This window comes from Dendrobates tinctorius, unplaced genomic scaffold, assembly GCF_039654945.1.
Source record: "Dendrobates tinctorius isolate UK_male_01 unplaced genomic scaffold, ASM3965494v1 ptg000396l, whole genome shotgun sequence".
NCBI classification, from domain to species: domain Eukaryota; kingdom Metazoa; phylum Chordata; class Amphibia; order Anura; family Dendrobatidae; genus Dendrobates; species Dendrobates tinctorius.
In genome coordinates, this window is record NW_027362062.1 from 5108872 (window position 1) to 5125823 (window position 16952).

General features: G+C 42.1%; 1 protein-coding gene across 3 annotated transcripts in view; it reads right to left on the reverse strand.

Moving 5' to 3' along the window:
• Nucleotides 1-16952, reverse strand: part of TNR (tenascin R) — a 544894-nt gene that overhangs the window by 233856 nt on the left and 294086 nt on the right. For 2 of the 3 annotated variants that reach the window (XM_073563656.1, XM_073563657.1), the window contains exon 3: nt 5337-5807. In XM_073563656.1, coding sequence (XP_073419757.1) covers nt 5337-5807 — 471 coding nt within the window. The remainder of the gene's footprint in view (nt 1-5336; nt 5808-16952) is intronic. The other variant, XM_073563658.1, reaches the window with a different exon arrangement.

Below are 16952 nucleotides of genomic sequence, written 5' to 3' on the forward strand. Positions count from 1 at the left end.
CTAGTTTTATAGGTAGATAGAGGGATTAATACAAAAGAGGGTAAATAATGGGGCCCATGCATCTGTCTAAAGCATAAAAATGACAAGACATCAGAAAATATGATGCTCGAAATGTGCCCCGCATTTATCAATACATGGAACCAATTTACATCCTTAATACGGACAGCCTTGTCCTTTTCTATTATGATCTACGGAAAGTTGTAGAACCAACCAGTCACAACATATAGATTCTAATCCATAAACCAGTTAAAGAATCACACAAGGGTTAAAAACTAGAATCACAGTTATCTTGACTATTAAAAAGATCCTATGGTGATTGCATGGACACATTACACAATCTTAAAAAAGAAATTGAAAAACTGGAGCAAGTTCAGAGAAGAGCTACCATGATGGTGAACGGGCTGTAAACTATGTCCTACGAGGAATGGTTAAAGGATCTGGGAATGTTTAGCTTGCAAGAAAGAAGGCTAAGAGGAGATTTAATAGCTGTCTACAAATATCCAAAGGGTTGTTACAGTGTAAACGGATCATCATTGTTCTCATTTGCACATGGAAACACGAGAAACAATGGAATGAAACGGAAAGGGAGAAGATACAGATTAGATAAGAGAAAACACTTTGTGACAGCGAGGGTGATCAATGAGTGGAACATGCCGCCATGAGAGGTGGCGAATTCTCCTTCAATGGAAGTCTTCAAAAAGAGGAAGGACAGACATCTGTCTGAGATGCTTTAGTGTCTCCAGCATTGAGCAGGAGGTTGGACACGATGACCCCGGAGGTCGTTTCCATCTCTATTCTATGATTCTATTATTTCATAGAATTAACATACTAATATGTAATAGTCCATCATGAAGCAGGATATGGTTAACTGTGTCCTTTACTTCTACATCCAATCTTTAAATAGGTTTTTCCTTTTATAGGCCCTTCATAGGTTGTCCTGATGTTACCAGTGATCGCCTGCAATTTGCAGTGTGCTTAAAGTCAATAGTAGTTGAAATCAATAGTTTGTGATTTTGAAGGTGAGAAATCGTCAGTACAGGCTAATTGTTAGAGATCATGAACAATACTTCCTCAGAATGTATTAATAGAATATATATGAAATGGCTTTTCTCGACCCCACAACCCCTTTAACTTTATTGATAAATATCGGAATCGATCTATAACCCATTTCTCATTAAGAAAAAAAAAATTAACGATGGATCTTGTAAATGCTCAGTGCAGACATACTGCAAGTATGCTAATATGAAAAGCATGATTATTACACATATAACTGGCACAAGCAATGTGTTAGATGAACGGTTATTCCCATAATCACATTTTTTTCACAAAGCAGAGTAAATTATTACTTTTTGTTAATACACAGACTAAGTCCAGCATAATGTGTTTTTATTGTACCTTTGTATTTTTTTCATGTCTATCTGTCCCTCTGTTCCTCCAGCTTCCCATAGCTCAAGGAATGATCATATTCTTACACTGATAAAACTACAGTTCCCAGTAACATCTTGCTTCTCCTCAGTGCTTCATACCTCTCTCCCTCTGCATTCCTATGTGTCCCTGACTAGCCATGCGCAGGGTTATAATCAATCTAATTTAATCGTAGAAGTCACCTTATGCTTCTATGCATTCTCTGCTTCTATACAACACCCCGGGATGACCATTTATATCTTCTGCCATCTACAGTTCATCACTATAGCTGCCATTGTGTTTTAACAAAACAACTTAACTGGTAACTAGAAGAGCTCAACTCTGCTGCCCTCCTCCATAATGGCGCTTGTAATAACTAGGCATTGCAGAGCTGAGCTAGGTTTTTAGTCCTCTACTGACAGGTCAATTATGTGAAAGTGCAAATGCTGTTCTGATGACACACATGGCAGAGGATTATCTTCTGCTATATGCATCAGGAGAGCAGCATTTGCAATTTCTCATTACTGATCTGTCAGCAGCAGGCATCAAATACAGCTCAGCTCTGCATTGCCCAATAACTACAACTAAAAGCTCCATTGTGGAGGAGGGCAGGAGTACCGAGCTCTGTTGGAAACCAGCTATTATGATCTACAAACACACAGACAGTTGTACTGATGTAGATGGCAAAACATAAAATCAGTCACTGGCAGGGGACTGTGCAGGAGCAGCGAGGGCACAGAAGCATAGAATGCATTCTAAAAGCATTTATCAGGGCTGGAAGTATGGGAGCAGTTAAATTGACATATTTGGGGATATACATGGGGAGACAACACGTTTTGATAGATATGTTTGTGGAATACAGTACAGAAGCAGATAAAGGGCGGTGGCATTTGTTAAGAGACTCAATAACTGGCGACAGGTTCCCTTTAATGGATTATTCCTATGATCACAATGTGGTATTATAATAATGTACACACATTTCTGTCAATATAACTCATTTTTAAATCATGTGCACCTGCACACTGAAAACTAGACATTTTATAGATATTCTGGCATTAATCATGTCAGCGCTGAGATTACTGTGCTTGAAAGAGATGCAGCTGCATGTACTTTTATAGATGTGTCCACTATTACCTTTCTTCAAATTGTCACAATACAACTCAATATATTATTGTGGCATGCTAGCAAGGAGTTTGCATGTGCTCCCCGTGAATGTGTGGGTTTCCTCCGGGTTCTCCAGTTTCCTCCTACACTTCAATGACATACTGATAGGGAATTTAGATTGTGAGCCCCCTCGAGGACAGCGATGATAATGTGTGCAAACTGCAAAGCGCTGCAGAATATGTTGGAGCTATATAATAATGATTATTTTTTATGCTAGTAAAACTCTTTTCTGCCTGCAAAACACATCATAACTACTGGGTGGCCACCAGTAGTCACATATAGCATAAACATCTCCCATCGGAGTATTGCAATTTTTTTTTAAAGCTGGTCTCTCTCCAAATTGAGATATGTCGAACTGGAGGAAATGTTAATACTAGGGTTGCATTTAAATGGACAATGAAGGGTAAGTTAATGATCCATTAGAATCAATTGCGCTAAATGTTAAGAAATCTAATATTTAGGAATATGGTGTAGGGTACTGAACAATGGTTATACCTAAAATATTGATGAAAAAACAAGAAAAATACAAGAAAACTTTCTTCTATCATTTTTCGTGGAGTAAAAGTGTCATGAATATGGACTTCATTCACTATCGTTTTTACACTATGTTGCCAGTAAACGCTTCCTTTGTAAAATACCCTTTTGTTGCATTCTCCTTTGGATGCAGCTACCCTATGGGGTGCCTGTTTTGACCGATTTTCATCTCTATAGAGAACATACATCAAGTATCGGTTTATTGCGCAGGTGTTAAAAAAAAAAAAATCTTCCAGTCCGCTGTGAGTTGGATAATGTCGTCTGAATGAATTGGGTCTCTGTGTACGAGCGTGTTCCAGTACTGCAGGTGCTTTTCTTTCAGCTTCACAACCCCCCGCTATGTCTTTCAGAAGTTGCTTTGAACCTTTAAAACTAAATGGAAATGTGTTTGCACCAGTAACACATCGAATATAGAATACAAACATCTTTGTTCTGCGGTTATTGAAAAGTTCTCAGATTGGAATAATAATTCACATTTTGCTCTTGAACTCTGTAAAATTCTCTTATATTTAGCAACATTTTCATGGAGTTGTTATTTTTACTTATGTTGATTAAAATGATTTTAGAACAGTATAATAGTATGGCAGATTTTTGGCAGAAATCTCAAAATTCTCCTATACTCATTTAGGAAGGATTACTAATTGTCTCTCAGTTATTTTAACTCTTGTATTTCTGTTTTACTCTTTGCATAAGAATTACAAAAAACTAAAATAAATAAATCAGCATGCAGCCCCCTAATAAAAAATATTAATCCTTAAAAAAAGGAAAATGCATCATTATCTTAATCATTATATTAAAGAGGACCTTACACCAAATTTTTCATGTTAAACTGCTCTAAGCTATGGTGGAGGCGTGTTCTTCTTTCCCCTGAATATTGCAGCCTACTTATGATTGGTCAGGGTTATACAGGGAGAAGTACACACCCCCAATAAATAGTCTGATAGCTCATTTGGATTTATCAAAAATCAACTCATTAACAGCCAAATATTTTGATTGCTAATATCTCCGTATTGGAAAGAGAAAAAAAAAACATTTTATTCCGCTCTGTAGCTAATACTATATATAGTGTATTATGCTTAACATGAAATTTTAAGTTTGGAAAAACAAAATCTTCTGTGTCGAATATATAACTAAGACAAACATTTCATAATAAACTGACCAATAAACCAGAGACCCAAGTCTTGTTCTTTCGTAAAGGGTCTCTCCCTTGTCTACCATATGTTATGTTATGTTCAAAAATGGGGCAAACTAATGTATGCCAGCACATCAAACTGTGCAGCTCTCAGAAGCAACATTAAGGGCTGTATAATATGCCTGGTATTCAGCTGAAAAGTACATTTGGGAGCCAATAGCGTCATCACTAGAGGGAGTTTAGGAGCTCTTCTACATTAGTTGTATACATTAAACTCTACAAGAAAGTGGGCAGTAACCTCCGACGCTTCTACCAGTGGCGGCCGAAGGGAGTCATCATGTTTCCTTTAAATGCTGAGGATTTGGAGCCTTGGATAAGAAAAACAAAGCCCATATATAAAAATATATGACAAAATTAATCAGCACATAATTTTAAACCTTTAAATTGCAAGATATTAAAAAGCAGAGAGAGATTTGCCTTAAGGAAATGGAAATTGGTTGGACCATTAGCTCCTTCCATTTTGTAACCAGTATGAATGTACGGTGTACATGTTTGTCAAATATGTATTTGTCAGGTGTCATGCATAGCACAAAATCTCTAAAAAGGTTGTACTGGACTAATATATTCATGACAGGATAGGAAAGGTCGTTTATATAAGATCATTGGATGTCCGGCACCTCCATCGATCATCTTACCAGGTCCATTGGCCACCAGAACTATGCACCATAAAAGATGGAACGTAACAATTCGGTATACTGTGTAGTCTCAATTCTCTGGTACTGCAGCTTTCTATTCACTTCAGTAGGAGCTAAGCTGCAGTAAAGGAATGGCCACTGCACGGTGTACTGAACTGTGGTATACTGGCTCTTTGCAGTGCGTACAGCCATGAGAGCTGGTGATCTGTGGAAACCAACTGATTGGATATTGTTGACCTATCCCAAGATCATCAATATGTTAATCCAGGAAAACACTTAACAAATCTGGTGAATATGAATGATAAATGATATTTCTTCTGTTATGCGTTGATACTTTTTGCACTTTACTTTCTCTAATAAGTTTCCTCAGACAGGTCAAGGTCTTAAAATTACTAGTTTTTCCTTACCTTCAGAACAGTCCTGCCCACTGTACCCCTCCTCGCACTCACAGACACCATCCTGGCATTGCCCTCGCCCACTGCAGGCATTCACACACCACATGCGCCCGCAGTCCTCTCCGGCATAACCATCTTGGCATACGCAGGTTCCATTGGCACAACGTCCTTTTCCCAAACAGTCACCTGGGCAGCGGAGCTCTGCACAGCCGATACCGGTGTATGGTTCTTGGCAGACACATTGTCCATCTTGACAGTGCCCATGTGGACTGCATTCCTCAGGGCATAACAGATCTGTACACCACTCCCCTGTGTAGTCTGGCTCACATACACAGATGCCCTCGATACAGGTACCTTTTCCAGAGCAGCCTAGGGGGCACAAGGGTTCTGAACAGTCTTCGCCTCCCCAACCTTGGATGCATACACAAGAGTCCAGACTAAAGTTTCCATGTCCGCTGCAAGGAGGTGCAAATTCTGTAAGGCCTGTAGAAATGGGAAAGAATTATCCTAATTAATTACATTGTCACAAAAATAAACAACCAGACTGAATAAACATAATGTCCTATACAATTGCATACAGAGAACAGAAGGGGCCCTATAGCAAGGATCAAATTACCTTCACCATTATAGTGCTGGATTTTAGCTCTCTGGACAGAAGGACTTGATATTTCTTTAAACCATTACCCTATTTCCATGACTCTTTGGGTTCTTTTCCCTATCACATGTTTTTAATATGTCTATTTGGAGAAGAAGTCCTGTAAAGATCACTCCTTCTAATAGCTTAAAAGGGCTGAAGTAAATGATGGGGCTCTATATAGATAGGATAAGAGGACAGATGTTTTGAGAGATGGGGCTATATACAGAAGAGTTGAGAGAAGTGATGTTTTGTGGGAAGGGGTTGAATATGAAGTAGATAAGATTGCTGAGAAGAGTCATGTGCCTCAAGATGGTACTATATATAGAGGGGTTGAGAGGAGTGATGTTCTTCAGAATGCTGCTGTATATAGAGGAGGATGAGAGGAATGATGTGATGCAGGAGGAAGATGTATAGAGGGTTTTGGAAGGGAGAAGAGTGATGCTCTTGGGTAAGTTGCTGTGTATGGAAGGAATTAGAGGAGTGATGTACTCAATGATTAGGCTGTAAATAAAAAGTCCAAGAGGTGTGATGTATTGCAGGATGGGGCTGTATATAGAGGGGCTGATATTCGATTCTGCATATGAGAACGATGGTATCAAAGCGCCTTCAGTGAATGGAACCATATTGAGCACATTCAAACACTGTGGCTCTGACTGTCGCACATTCCATTCACACAGGGGACTTTGGGTTCCTCGGTCTCAAAATCGGGGCAGGGGGGTCTTAGCAGCCGAATCTCATCAATTTATGGGACAACCCCTTTAACCTTTGGACACATCACCATGCATAACTTATAATTGTACAATGCAGTGCTGCATTTCATAAAAAGATGCAACAGAGATAGTTACCGTAGCTCTTTGATAGAATATAGAAGTCATAAATGCATATATAATACTGGATATATTTTTATGATGTTATATCAAAAGCCGGCTATCTCCTGCTTCTGTGCAAATTACCGTTTGGCCTGTAGAATATTACAATAATTGCCAGTTATGCCTGTTCATTTCAAACATCTATGACATCCTAATCAAAGAAATCCCATCCTATCATTTCTCTGCGTTTGCCCTTTCATCACCTTCGGCATTGATTTTCCTGTGTTTGCGATGCTTCTTCTCTCTGTCTGGGATGTTCATCAATACATCCGACTGTTACTTTCCTCCGCTACTTAACAATCCACTTTTCCCACTGACCATGGCATCGACCTGCCAACCTTCTTCTTGGGCAACACTGACTGATGTGTAATGAGACTGCAAAGGCTTCATTTCTCAGATAAGTATTAATTAGCCGACAGTGCGATATTTCCTCACTCTGTTACCTTGGATTGCTCCCCAGGGTGTTTTCGAAGCATTTTTATACATTTGTTGCTGTCTTTATGTAAATGTAGTCTCCAACCTGTACATTGCATCCATCTTCCTTTCCTCTTACAACTTGTCTCTAGGAGCTGAATTTGACCCAAATGTGCCGCCTCTATATTTCTGAATCTCAAGAAACGTATCTATGATCACAGAGGTTACTGGATGTTCTCCAAGTACCAAGTGGTGTCTCGCCTCCTATTAGATGGAGGCCAGAGATGAATGGAGTTGGGAATTTGGTACTTAATGCATGTGGAGCATTCATATAAAGCAAAGGAGTCGTGGGAACTATTGCTCTCCTGGTGCAATCTGTCAGCCTGCTGGGATTTGTAGTTCTAAAATGGCTGTAGAGTCACAAGTCGATGAAATAAACTCTAGCTTACATTCTTGCTAAGATGTCTACTTTTTCAAAAGTGCAAAAATGCTGTGTCTTTTCGGCGTTTTTGCTACATATTTGTAGGGCAAATGGTTTAACCAGTGTCCAAAGCCAATTATCCATCATTTCAGACAGCTGTAGTGAATACCAAAATTCTGCCTGCCGCTTGCACCCATTATAGTTGAGCTTAGAAGATTTCTGAATACGAAAAGGTAGAGATGAATCAATCAAAGATAAATTGAATCTGCTTAAAATTTTTGACAAAATATTCATATTTGCTCAAACCTAAATTTTTTGCAATTTGCTTTGGACGAATCTAGAAAAATTGTGGAAAGTTGGCTGGCATCTAAAGGGCTGAGGAGAAGAGATTAAAAAATAAAATATATAATGTAACACCTCTTTGCCAGGTACTCTGGTTCCCTTCTAAGTGCCATTGGTATCTTCCATCTTCAAAATTGGTCTTCATAGAATCCTAGAACTTTAGAGTTGGAAGGGACCTTCAGGGTCATCGTGTCCAAACCCTGCTCAATGCTAAACCATCACTAAACCATCTCAGACAGATGTCTGTACTGTTTGAAGACTTCCATTGAAGGAGAACTCACCACCTCTCGTGGCAGCCTATTCCACCCATTGATCATGCTTACTGTCAAAACGTTTTTTTCTAATATCTAATCTGTATCTTCTCCCTTTCAGTTTCATCCAATTACTTTTTGTTTCCATGTGAAAATGAGAATAAGGATGATCCCTCTACACTGTGACAGCCCTTCTTGATGCAGATTAGCACGTTGTGACATTGTATGATGGCTAGTTAGTGATATACACTCACTGGCCACTTTATTAGGTACACCTGTCCAACTGTGTGTTAAGACTTAATTTCTAATCTGCCAATCACATGGCGGCAACTCAGTGCATTTAGGCATGTAGACATGGTCAAGACAATCTCCTGCAGTTCAAACCGAGCATTAGTATGGGGAAGAAAGGTGATTTGAGTGCCTTTGAACGTGGCATGATTGTTGGTGCCAGAAGGGCTGGTCTGAGTATTTCAGAAACTGCTGATCTACTGGGATTTTCACGCACAACCATCTCTAGGGTTTACAGAGAATGGTCCGAAAAAGAAAAAAAATCCAGTGAGCGGCAGTTCTGTGGCCGGAAATGGCTTGTTGATGCCAGAGGTCAGAGGAGAATGGGCAGACTGGTTCGAGCTGATAGAAAGGCAACAGTGACTCAAATTGCCACCCGTTACAACCAAGGTAGGCAGAAGAGCATCTCTGAACGCACAGTGCGTCGAACTTTGAGGCAGATGGGCTACAGCAGCAGAAGACCACACCGGGTACCACTCCTCTCAGCTAAGAACAGGAAACTGAGGCTACAATTTGCACAAGCTCATCGAAATTGGACAGTAGAAGATTGGAAAAACGTTGCCTGGTCTGATGAGTCTCGATTTCTGCTGCGACATTCGGATGGTAGGGTCAGAATTTGGCGTAAACAACATGAAAGCATGGATCCATCCTGCCTTGTATCAACGGTTCAGGCTGGTGGTGGTGGTGTCATGGTGTGGGGAATTTTTTCTTGGCACTCTTTGGGCCCCTTGGTACCAATTGAGCATCGTTGCAACGCCACAGCCTACCTGAGTATTGTTGCTGACCATGTCCATCCCTTTATGACCACAATGTACCCAACATCTGATGGCTACTTTCAGCAGGATAATGCGCCATGTCATAAAGCTCGAATCATCTCAGATTGGTTTCTTGAACATGACAATGAGTTCACTGTACTCAAATGGCCTCCTCAGTCACCAGATCTCAATCCAATAGAGCATCTTTGGGATGTGGTGGAACGGGAGATTCGCATCAGGGATGTGCAGCCGACAAATCTGCGCCAACTGTGTGATGCCATCATGTCAATATGGTCCAAAATCTCTGAGGAATGCTTCCAGCACCTTGTTGAATCTCTGCCACGAAGAATTGAGGCAGTTCTGAAGGCAAAAGGGGGTCCAACCCGTTACTAGCATGGTGTACCTAATAAAGTGGCCAGTGAGTGTAGGTGCTGATGACCACTGTGAATTGACTAGACTTGGGCTACATGCCACATGATGACATGCATTCGCCTAGTCAGTGCCAAATGTGCTAAAGACTGCTATGTGGAAAAGGACTTGAGGTACATTAAAGAGGACCAGAGGACCAGGTAGAAAGCTGCAAAGTGGGACACTTGAGAATAATTTAAAATCCTATGTTTATTATACTCTGGGGTCTAGAGAGACATAAGAGCATAAAAAGGCACATTGGATTTGCATCTAATTGAATTTCTTGGTCAAATTCAAGTGATTTTCCTGAATTCTAATTTTAATAGAGTCGCTCTCCTCTACTAGCGAAGGCGCATGATGATCAGTTTTACCAATACGTTGTAGGATTTACTTAAATATTGGATCTAGTACCATAATAAAATCATATTCAAAAAGGATACTAATGCAAACTGAAAAAAAATGAATCCATTCTGCACGTGTATTACTGAATTTAAAGTATTAAAGGGGTTGTCATGAGATTACCATGACAGAGAGGAGCCAGAAGACCACAGCATCTGATTGCTCCTACTCCTGCACTGAGTAGAAACACTTCACCTTCTTTTTGAACAGTGTAAATTTATTTTGGTAGTAAAGGGGTTAATCTGCTATGCTGCGAGCTCTCGGAGCTAGGGTTCTCAGATGAGCACAGTTAGCCACTCCTATCCACTATATAATCTGGTTCCTTACTGACACACATTGTCAGAGTTAGCTTTTTCTGTAGGGCTGGGAGGATAGTAGTTGGTGGTATAAGAGTAGGCGTTTGGTGGATTTATCTGTGACAGTTGTTTGGTTTAGTGAGGGTGACAATTCCTTCTCTTCTACTACTTTGCTTTTACCCCATCCTCCACTCCCCGATGTATTCCACTGTTATATGTGAGTGTATAAGAGGTTGTACCGGGACCGCGTGATGCTCCACTCCCTTTCTTCATGTTGATATTACCTTGTTCGTATAGTTGCATATATAATTACCTGATGCTGAGATAGAGATTATATATATATATATCTCATGTAGATAGGGATAGTGCAGTTATAGAATTAACCATTACTATAGTAGAATAGGGATAGGAGTTAAATGTAATGAACAGTTAACTTAGGAGGGGCTACTGTGATTAAGCCAGGAGTATTTCATGATTGTAGTCAGTAGGGCCAGGGAGCCCAGACAGTCAAGTAGGGCTTTAGAGCTCGGGACAGCACAGTGACCCCGCAACATTTACAAGACAGAGCCCAGTCGTCCAGAGCTTGGGTACTGGAGGATTCAGCAACAGTGGAATGCAGGGCAGCACCAAGATGTGTCAGCTTACTACATGGGCAGATACCCTTATGTCTGGGGCAAAACAGTCAGGGAACTCATGAAGGTAGTAAAGCTGGACAGTCGAAGGAACCCTGCGGCACCAGATGAAACGGCACAACCCGGGGGCATTCTAGAAGAAATAGGGAGAAGCACAGGAATGGACCAGGATGTGTACTGTGATTTTCACTGTTAAGTTGCTGCAACTGAACTGGATGTACTGTGAAAAGATTCAAGTAAAGTTGTCTGTTACAAGTTGAAACTGGACTCTGTCTCCTTTAGTGAGAAACCAAAAGGGGTGACTCCGCCCAGCAGATCAGAGGAGACCCTGATGGCACAGAAGGCGTTAAAGGTACACTGCAAAGGGGACATTGTATGCATGTGTCGGGAGACCAGGGTGCGCCTAAGCAGCCATCACTGCGGGCCATGACTATGGCCCTGGCTCCCCTCACAAGTGTATATTTGTATGATTGATATTTTACTTTTCCCCTGTTCGTGTTACCTTGCTCGTCTGGTTGGTGTACTGCTACTCCCCTCCCTGGGTGGGGAAGGAAGGGTAGAGACAGAGGGCGGACTCAGGAGATAAGTGTATTGAGCGAGGCTGGAAAGAGTCTAGACAGAATGTAGCCGGGAGTATGCATAATTGCGGTCACATGACCGCCTACTCCCGGCAGTGGAGAATCCTCACAGCATGCAGTGCGTGATGTGAGGATTCAAAAGTCTGCAGTCACATAGACTGACGTCAGACTTGTAACTTAAGACTGGACAACCCCTTTAATTAATATGCAGTAAACGCCAAAGTTCCCTCCAGTTGTGAAATCATACGGATAAAATATTATCATTTACTGAGGTATTCCAGTAATAGCAAGTTACTGAATATGTGATGATTGATAACTAATTTATGAGGGTCTGAACTATTCACCAAAACAGTGGTCCCAAGTAACCCTAATTAATGGCACAATGATTGCGCATGCGCACTGCATTTACATTAGATCTCCATGAGACTGACAGACACCCCAGTACTTCGAATGGAGCGGGTGTGCACAATTACCATTCTATTCATTCTGGTGATTGGTTAGGGTCTCAGTGGTCAGACCACCCATGGTCTAAAAATTATAACCTATCCTCTTGTTGGGGGCTGTTACTGGAATACCTCTCTAATTAAAAACTTTAGTACATTTATGATGGGGTTTAACTCTCAGTAACAGAAAAATAGAGCTCTAACTGCTATGCAAAAAACTTTAACGGGAATCTGTCACCAGTTTTTTTGCCACCTAACAGAACAGCATAATGTAGCTACAGAGTCCCTTATTTCAGTGATGTCACTTAGGATCCGCAGCGATTCAGGCTCTGCGGATCTGCAGCAATTTCTGCTGCGTTGTACAGTACCATTGTTTTCAATGGTAAATTCAAAAACGCTGTGCACATGCTGCGGATTTTTCCGCGCGGATTTGCTGCGGGTTACAATCCGCAGCATTTCAATTCTTTGTGCGGATTCCGCTGCGGTTTCACACCTTCACCATTGTGAGGTGTGAAACCGCAGGGCTAAACCGCAGGCTAATCTGCAGGTAAACCGCAGGTATTTTGACCTTCGGATTTACCTGCGGATTTTTCAAAATCCGCAGCACTTCCAACTACGTGTGCACATAGCCTAAATGGGCTGCTTGCTGTAGTGTTTTATCTCATTTATCAGCAGGAAATTAATAAACCTTCTGCCATGTAGTCCTCCATATTCATGAGCTCTCTATAACCACGACCCCATTACTGGTTGGCATATTTCTGTGTACACTGTGCATAGTCAGAAAGCTGGTGTGGGTAGGGCTATACAGAGCTCAGCATTTTAGAGAACTGGTAAATCTGTAGTAGAAAAAAAAACAGTGGTTTTATCAAAATGTCAGCAAGCAGTCGAGTAAGTGACACATCGCTGGAATTAGTGTCTCTTTCTCTATATGATAATGCTCTCAGAAGGAGTAGCCAACACCTGCTGACAGATTCCATTTAAAAAGATGATCAGCACAGTTTGGACCCATATAGATTAAAATACTAATTTTTTATGTCATTTTTATATTTCTTTCCTTTACCCTGATATTGATAGGAAAATATGAAGGAAGAAAAATAAAATACAAGTCTATTTTTCACAATTCTTCATTTTTTATGACCACAAGGGACTAATATTTTTTTCTCATGTTATTCCTATTTCCATAGAACTTATGTTTATATATTTGACTTAAGGGCCTCTTTTGATGGGATGGGGCTAAAAGGAACAGAAAATTTGGACTGACTTTTTTTGTACTTGTATTATTCCTTCCTTTTTATATTAATTTTTCATTTATTTCACACATAATAAGGTCATAGAACACCTTGGGGGGTTGCACAAAAATTTTGAGACTTTTGGCGTTTTCACACTAGTTTGAATCGACTCCGCTGATTTGGGCTGAGCTAGGGAGGAGCAGGGGCTACATTTGGCCATGGTGGTGCACGCCACGGAGAAGATGCGCCAAATTCATTAAGTAGCGTGCACCTTGTACCCTAGCATGACTGGCATAGTGTTAGCCCGCGCTAAGCCAGTCTTGATGAATCGGCCCCTTTGTCTTTTAAACTCAGGTGAACCTGTTGAGTCAATTTTAGACAGAAGCGGTTTTTTGATGGGTTTTACCATGTTTTTTGTGACGTCATTTTCACCGTTATTTTTAGGAAGCATGATGGCAAAACACTCCAAAAGATGTCTGGGCCTCTTTCAGCTTTCCCATCAACTTTTACTTTAAAGCACCGAGCGTCATCTGGGCACAAAACAACAGAAAAGTAGTCATGTCATTTTCTTTTACGGTAACTGCTAGATGTTTTTAGAAACCTGAAGAGGTTAAAAAGACTGTCAAAAGCCTGAACATGTGCACGGTGAGCCATTTTTACATTGAATTGCTTATGTTCCTTGTTTTGGGCAAGTTTTTCAGTCAGTTTCTGAGGCAGATTCCCCCTGAAAATAAAAAGTCCTTTGCACATACCCTTAAAGGGCTTGTCCAGTCTTAGGCCCTGTGCACACGGTGCAGATTTTGTGCAGTTCTGCAGCAGATTTGGCCCAGCAGAACTGCACGTGATGTACAGTAGCATTTAAGGTTATGTAAAACAAAAAACTCTGTGCACATGCTGCAGATTTTTCCGCGCAGATTTGGTGCGGAATAAAAGAAGCAGCATGTTGCTTATTTTGTGCAGTTTTGCTGCAGTTTTCCACCTGCTCCATTATAGAAATCTGCAGGTGAAAACTGCAGGGGAAATCCACACAAAAACTGCACTAATCTGCACTAAAACTGCAGGTAAAACGCAGGTCATTTTACCTGCAGATTTAGCAAAATCTGCAGGGAAAATTCCACAGCAGAATCCGCACCGTGTGCACATAGCATTAGGGTACGTGCACACGCTGCGGATTGCAGTGCGGATTTGGCCGCGCGGATTTTGTAAAATCTGCAGGTAAATCTGCAGGTCAAAAGACCTGCGGTTTTACCTGCGGATTGGCCTGCGGTTTTGCCCTGCGGTTTTTCATCTCCTCAATGGAGGAGATGGCAAACTGCAGCGGAATCCACAGAAAGAATTGACATGTCAATTCTTTCTGTGGTTTCAAAACCGCAGAAAAACCGCGTGGAAAAATCCGCACCGTCTGCATTGCAGTTTTTAATTCCCATAGGGAATAATGGTACTGTACACCGCAGCAAAAACTGCTGCGGATCCGCAGCAGAATCTGCAGCGTGTGCACACAGCCTTAAGCTACAAGTCTGCAGTCACTGCACACTGTACAGGCCACGTTCACACGTTCAGTATTTGGTCAGTTTTTTACCTCAGTGTTTGTAAGCCAAAACCAGAAGTAGGACAAAAGAAACACGTTAACAATTCTGCATTTTTCACCCACTCCTGGTTTTAGCTTACAAACACTGAGGTAAAAAAACTCACCAAATATTGAATGTGTGACTGTGACCTAAGAGAGATGCTGCTGACCAATTAGGCCATGTTTACATGTTCGCTATTTGGTGACTTTTTTACCACAGTATTTGTAGGTCACCACTTCTGTGTTTTTCACCCACTCCTGGTTTTGGCTTACAAATACTGAGGTAAAATACTGACCAAATACTGAATGTGGCCTAAGGATTCTCCAGCATCGGTCAGTGCTAAAAATGGGTGGTCGTGTGACTGCAAGTATGCGATATATATACTCCCAGTCAAATTGAAATCTAGGTGTCACATTTCAACATTGGTGCATTGATTTTCTATGGTGTGACCTGTGACATACGGCTACAGAGTCACAAATGTTTCCAAATGTATTGGATTTTTTGTCATTGGCCACACAGGACTCACTGGTCATAGACTTCAATGCAAGTCGCATGCGACAAACCTGCAAAAATGGTCAGTCGACAGCCAAGTTTCACAGATGTTCTCGTCACTCAACTTTTCGGAGAATTGCTATCGCGTGACACGTTATCATGTAACCTTAGCCTAAACAGAGGATTCAGCCCCATGGCTGCACGGCAGAGATGATATGGGTTAGTTACGACCCAGCAGCTCCCTCCCAGCGATCTTATGATTGCTGGGTCTGGAGAAGGACGCGCTGTTAGCAGGTTTGTACTGATCCAAGGGTGGGACCCTCCTCCACCTGCACCATCAGAGCACACAACAGGTGTAGTACAGCTAGTGTTGCTGTAAAAAGCCTCAGATGACTGATGTTTGCAATGTGTGGCACCCCTGAGGGTTCAGTCACCACAGAGGTACTGCACCTCCTCCTGTGGTGTGGTACCCCACCTTCCAGGTAAGGTGGAGACACCTGACCACACTCCAACACCTGCATCCCACACAACATAGTAGTGTAGCAAAGCACCCTTTGGTGGCTCCCTGCTTGGAACACGAAGCCTGCTGGGAGGCGGGTGGAGTTTAGTTTTGCATCAAAAGAGCGGGAAGAGGTTAGGATTTAGTCAGTTTGTCACAGGAGTCTGATGAGGTCAGTCTGTGAAAGGAGATCCCCGGAGTGGGATGGATGAAGGGAGTGCTGCAGCCGACCTCAGTGACCTGGGTCCGCTGGCACAGGAAAGGAATATCGATAGAAAGCCTGACTCTCCATAAGAAGGAAAGGATTAGTACGGAACGTGAGGAGAAGAAGAGAACTAAGGATTAAGGTTAGAGGAGAACCCTTCCCAAGTTCTAAGTGCAAGGCCGGGGTCCGGTCCTAATGGTCCTGCAGCAGACACCGGAGGAATAGAAGTTGTCACCACTTTATTCCCACACCAGACTTGGGGGCACAACAGCAACGATAGTGATTCGGGACTAGGTAGCATGGAGTCCCCGAAGCAGGCTACAGCTGTCTGCCGTACAAGTAGAGTTCATAGGAACATCTGACAGGAGGAACTCCAGTGTAACTCAGCACTGTGAGTACTTCACTAAAGGCGCTAAGAGGGAGACGTTCAGAAAAGGCACATAAGTTGGCGGAGTGTTGGAAAGGAGTACTTCATCGTGCCTGGAAGTTGGCTGAGCTTCTGACTCGGAGGACACGGCATGGATGCGGGCTCTTGTGCCACAGCAGACTGTGAGTAAAACTTTGGAACTACATGCCCCGATGTCCTCCACTTATTCCTGCGTCAACCGACCCGGCACTACTACATCCCCTACGCCCGACACTACACCATCTAAGTGTCACTTCACCTACCCTGCCCTGGGGCTACAGCACTGCCTGTGGAAGGCCGTAACATCATTGCTGCACCACACCATCTGTTCCAGAGGATCTGTCTGGAGCGTCGGCTTAACATCATTTATTGCCGAACACCACAGGTGGCGACACGACTCCTTCATTCATAAACTCTAATCGTCATAAGCACACTGAACATAACCCCCTTTTACAATGGGCGCCCAGGGCCACGGGCCGGGTCCCAGCTGCCGTGA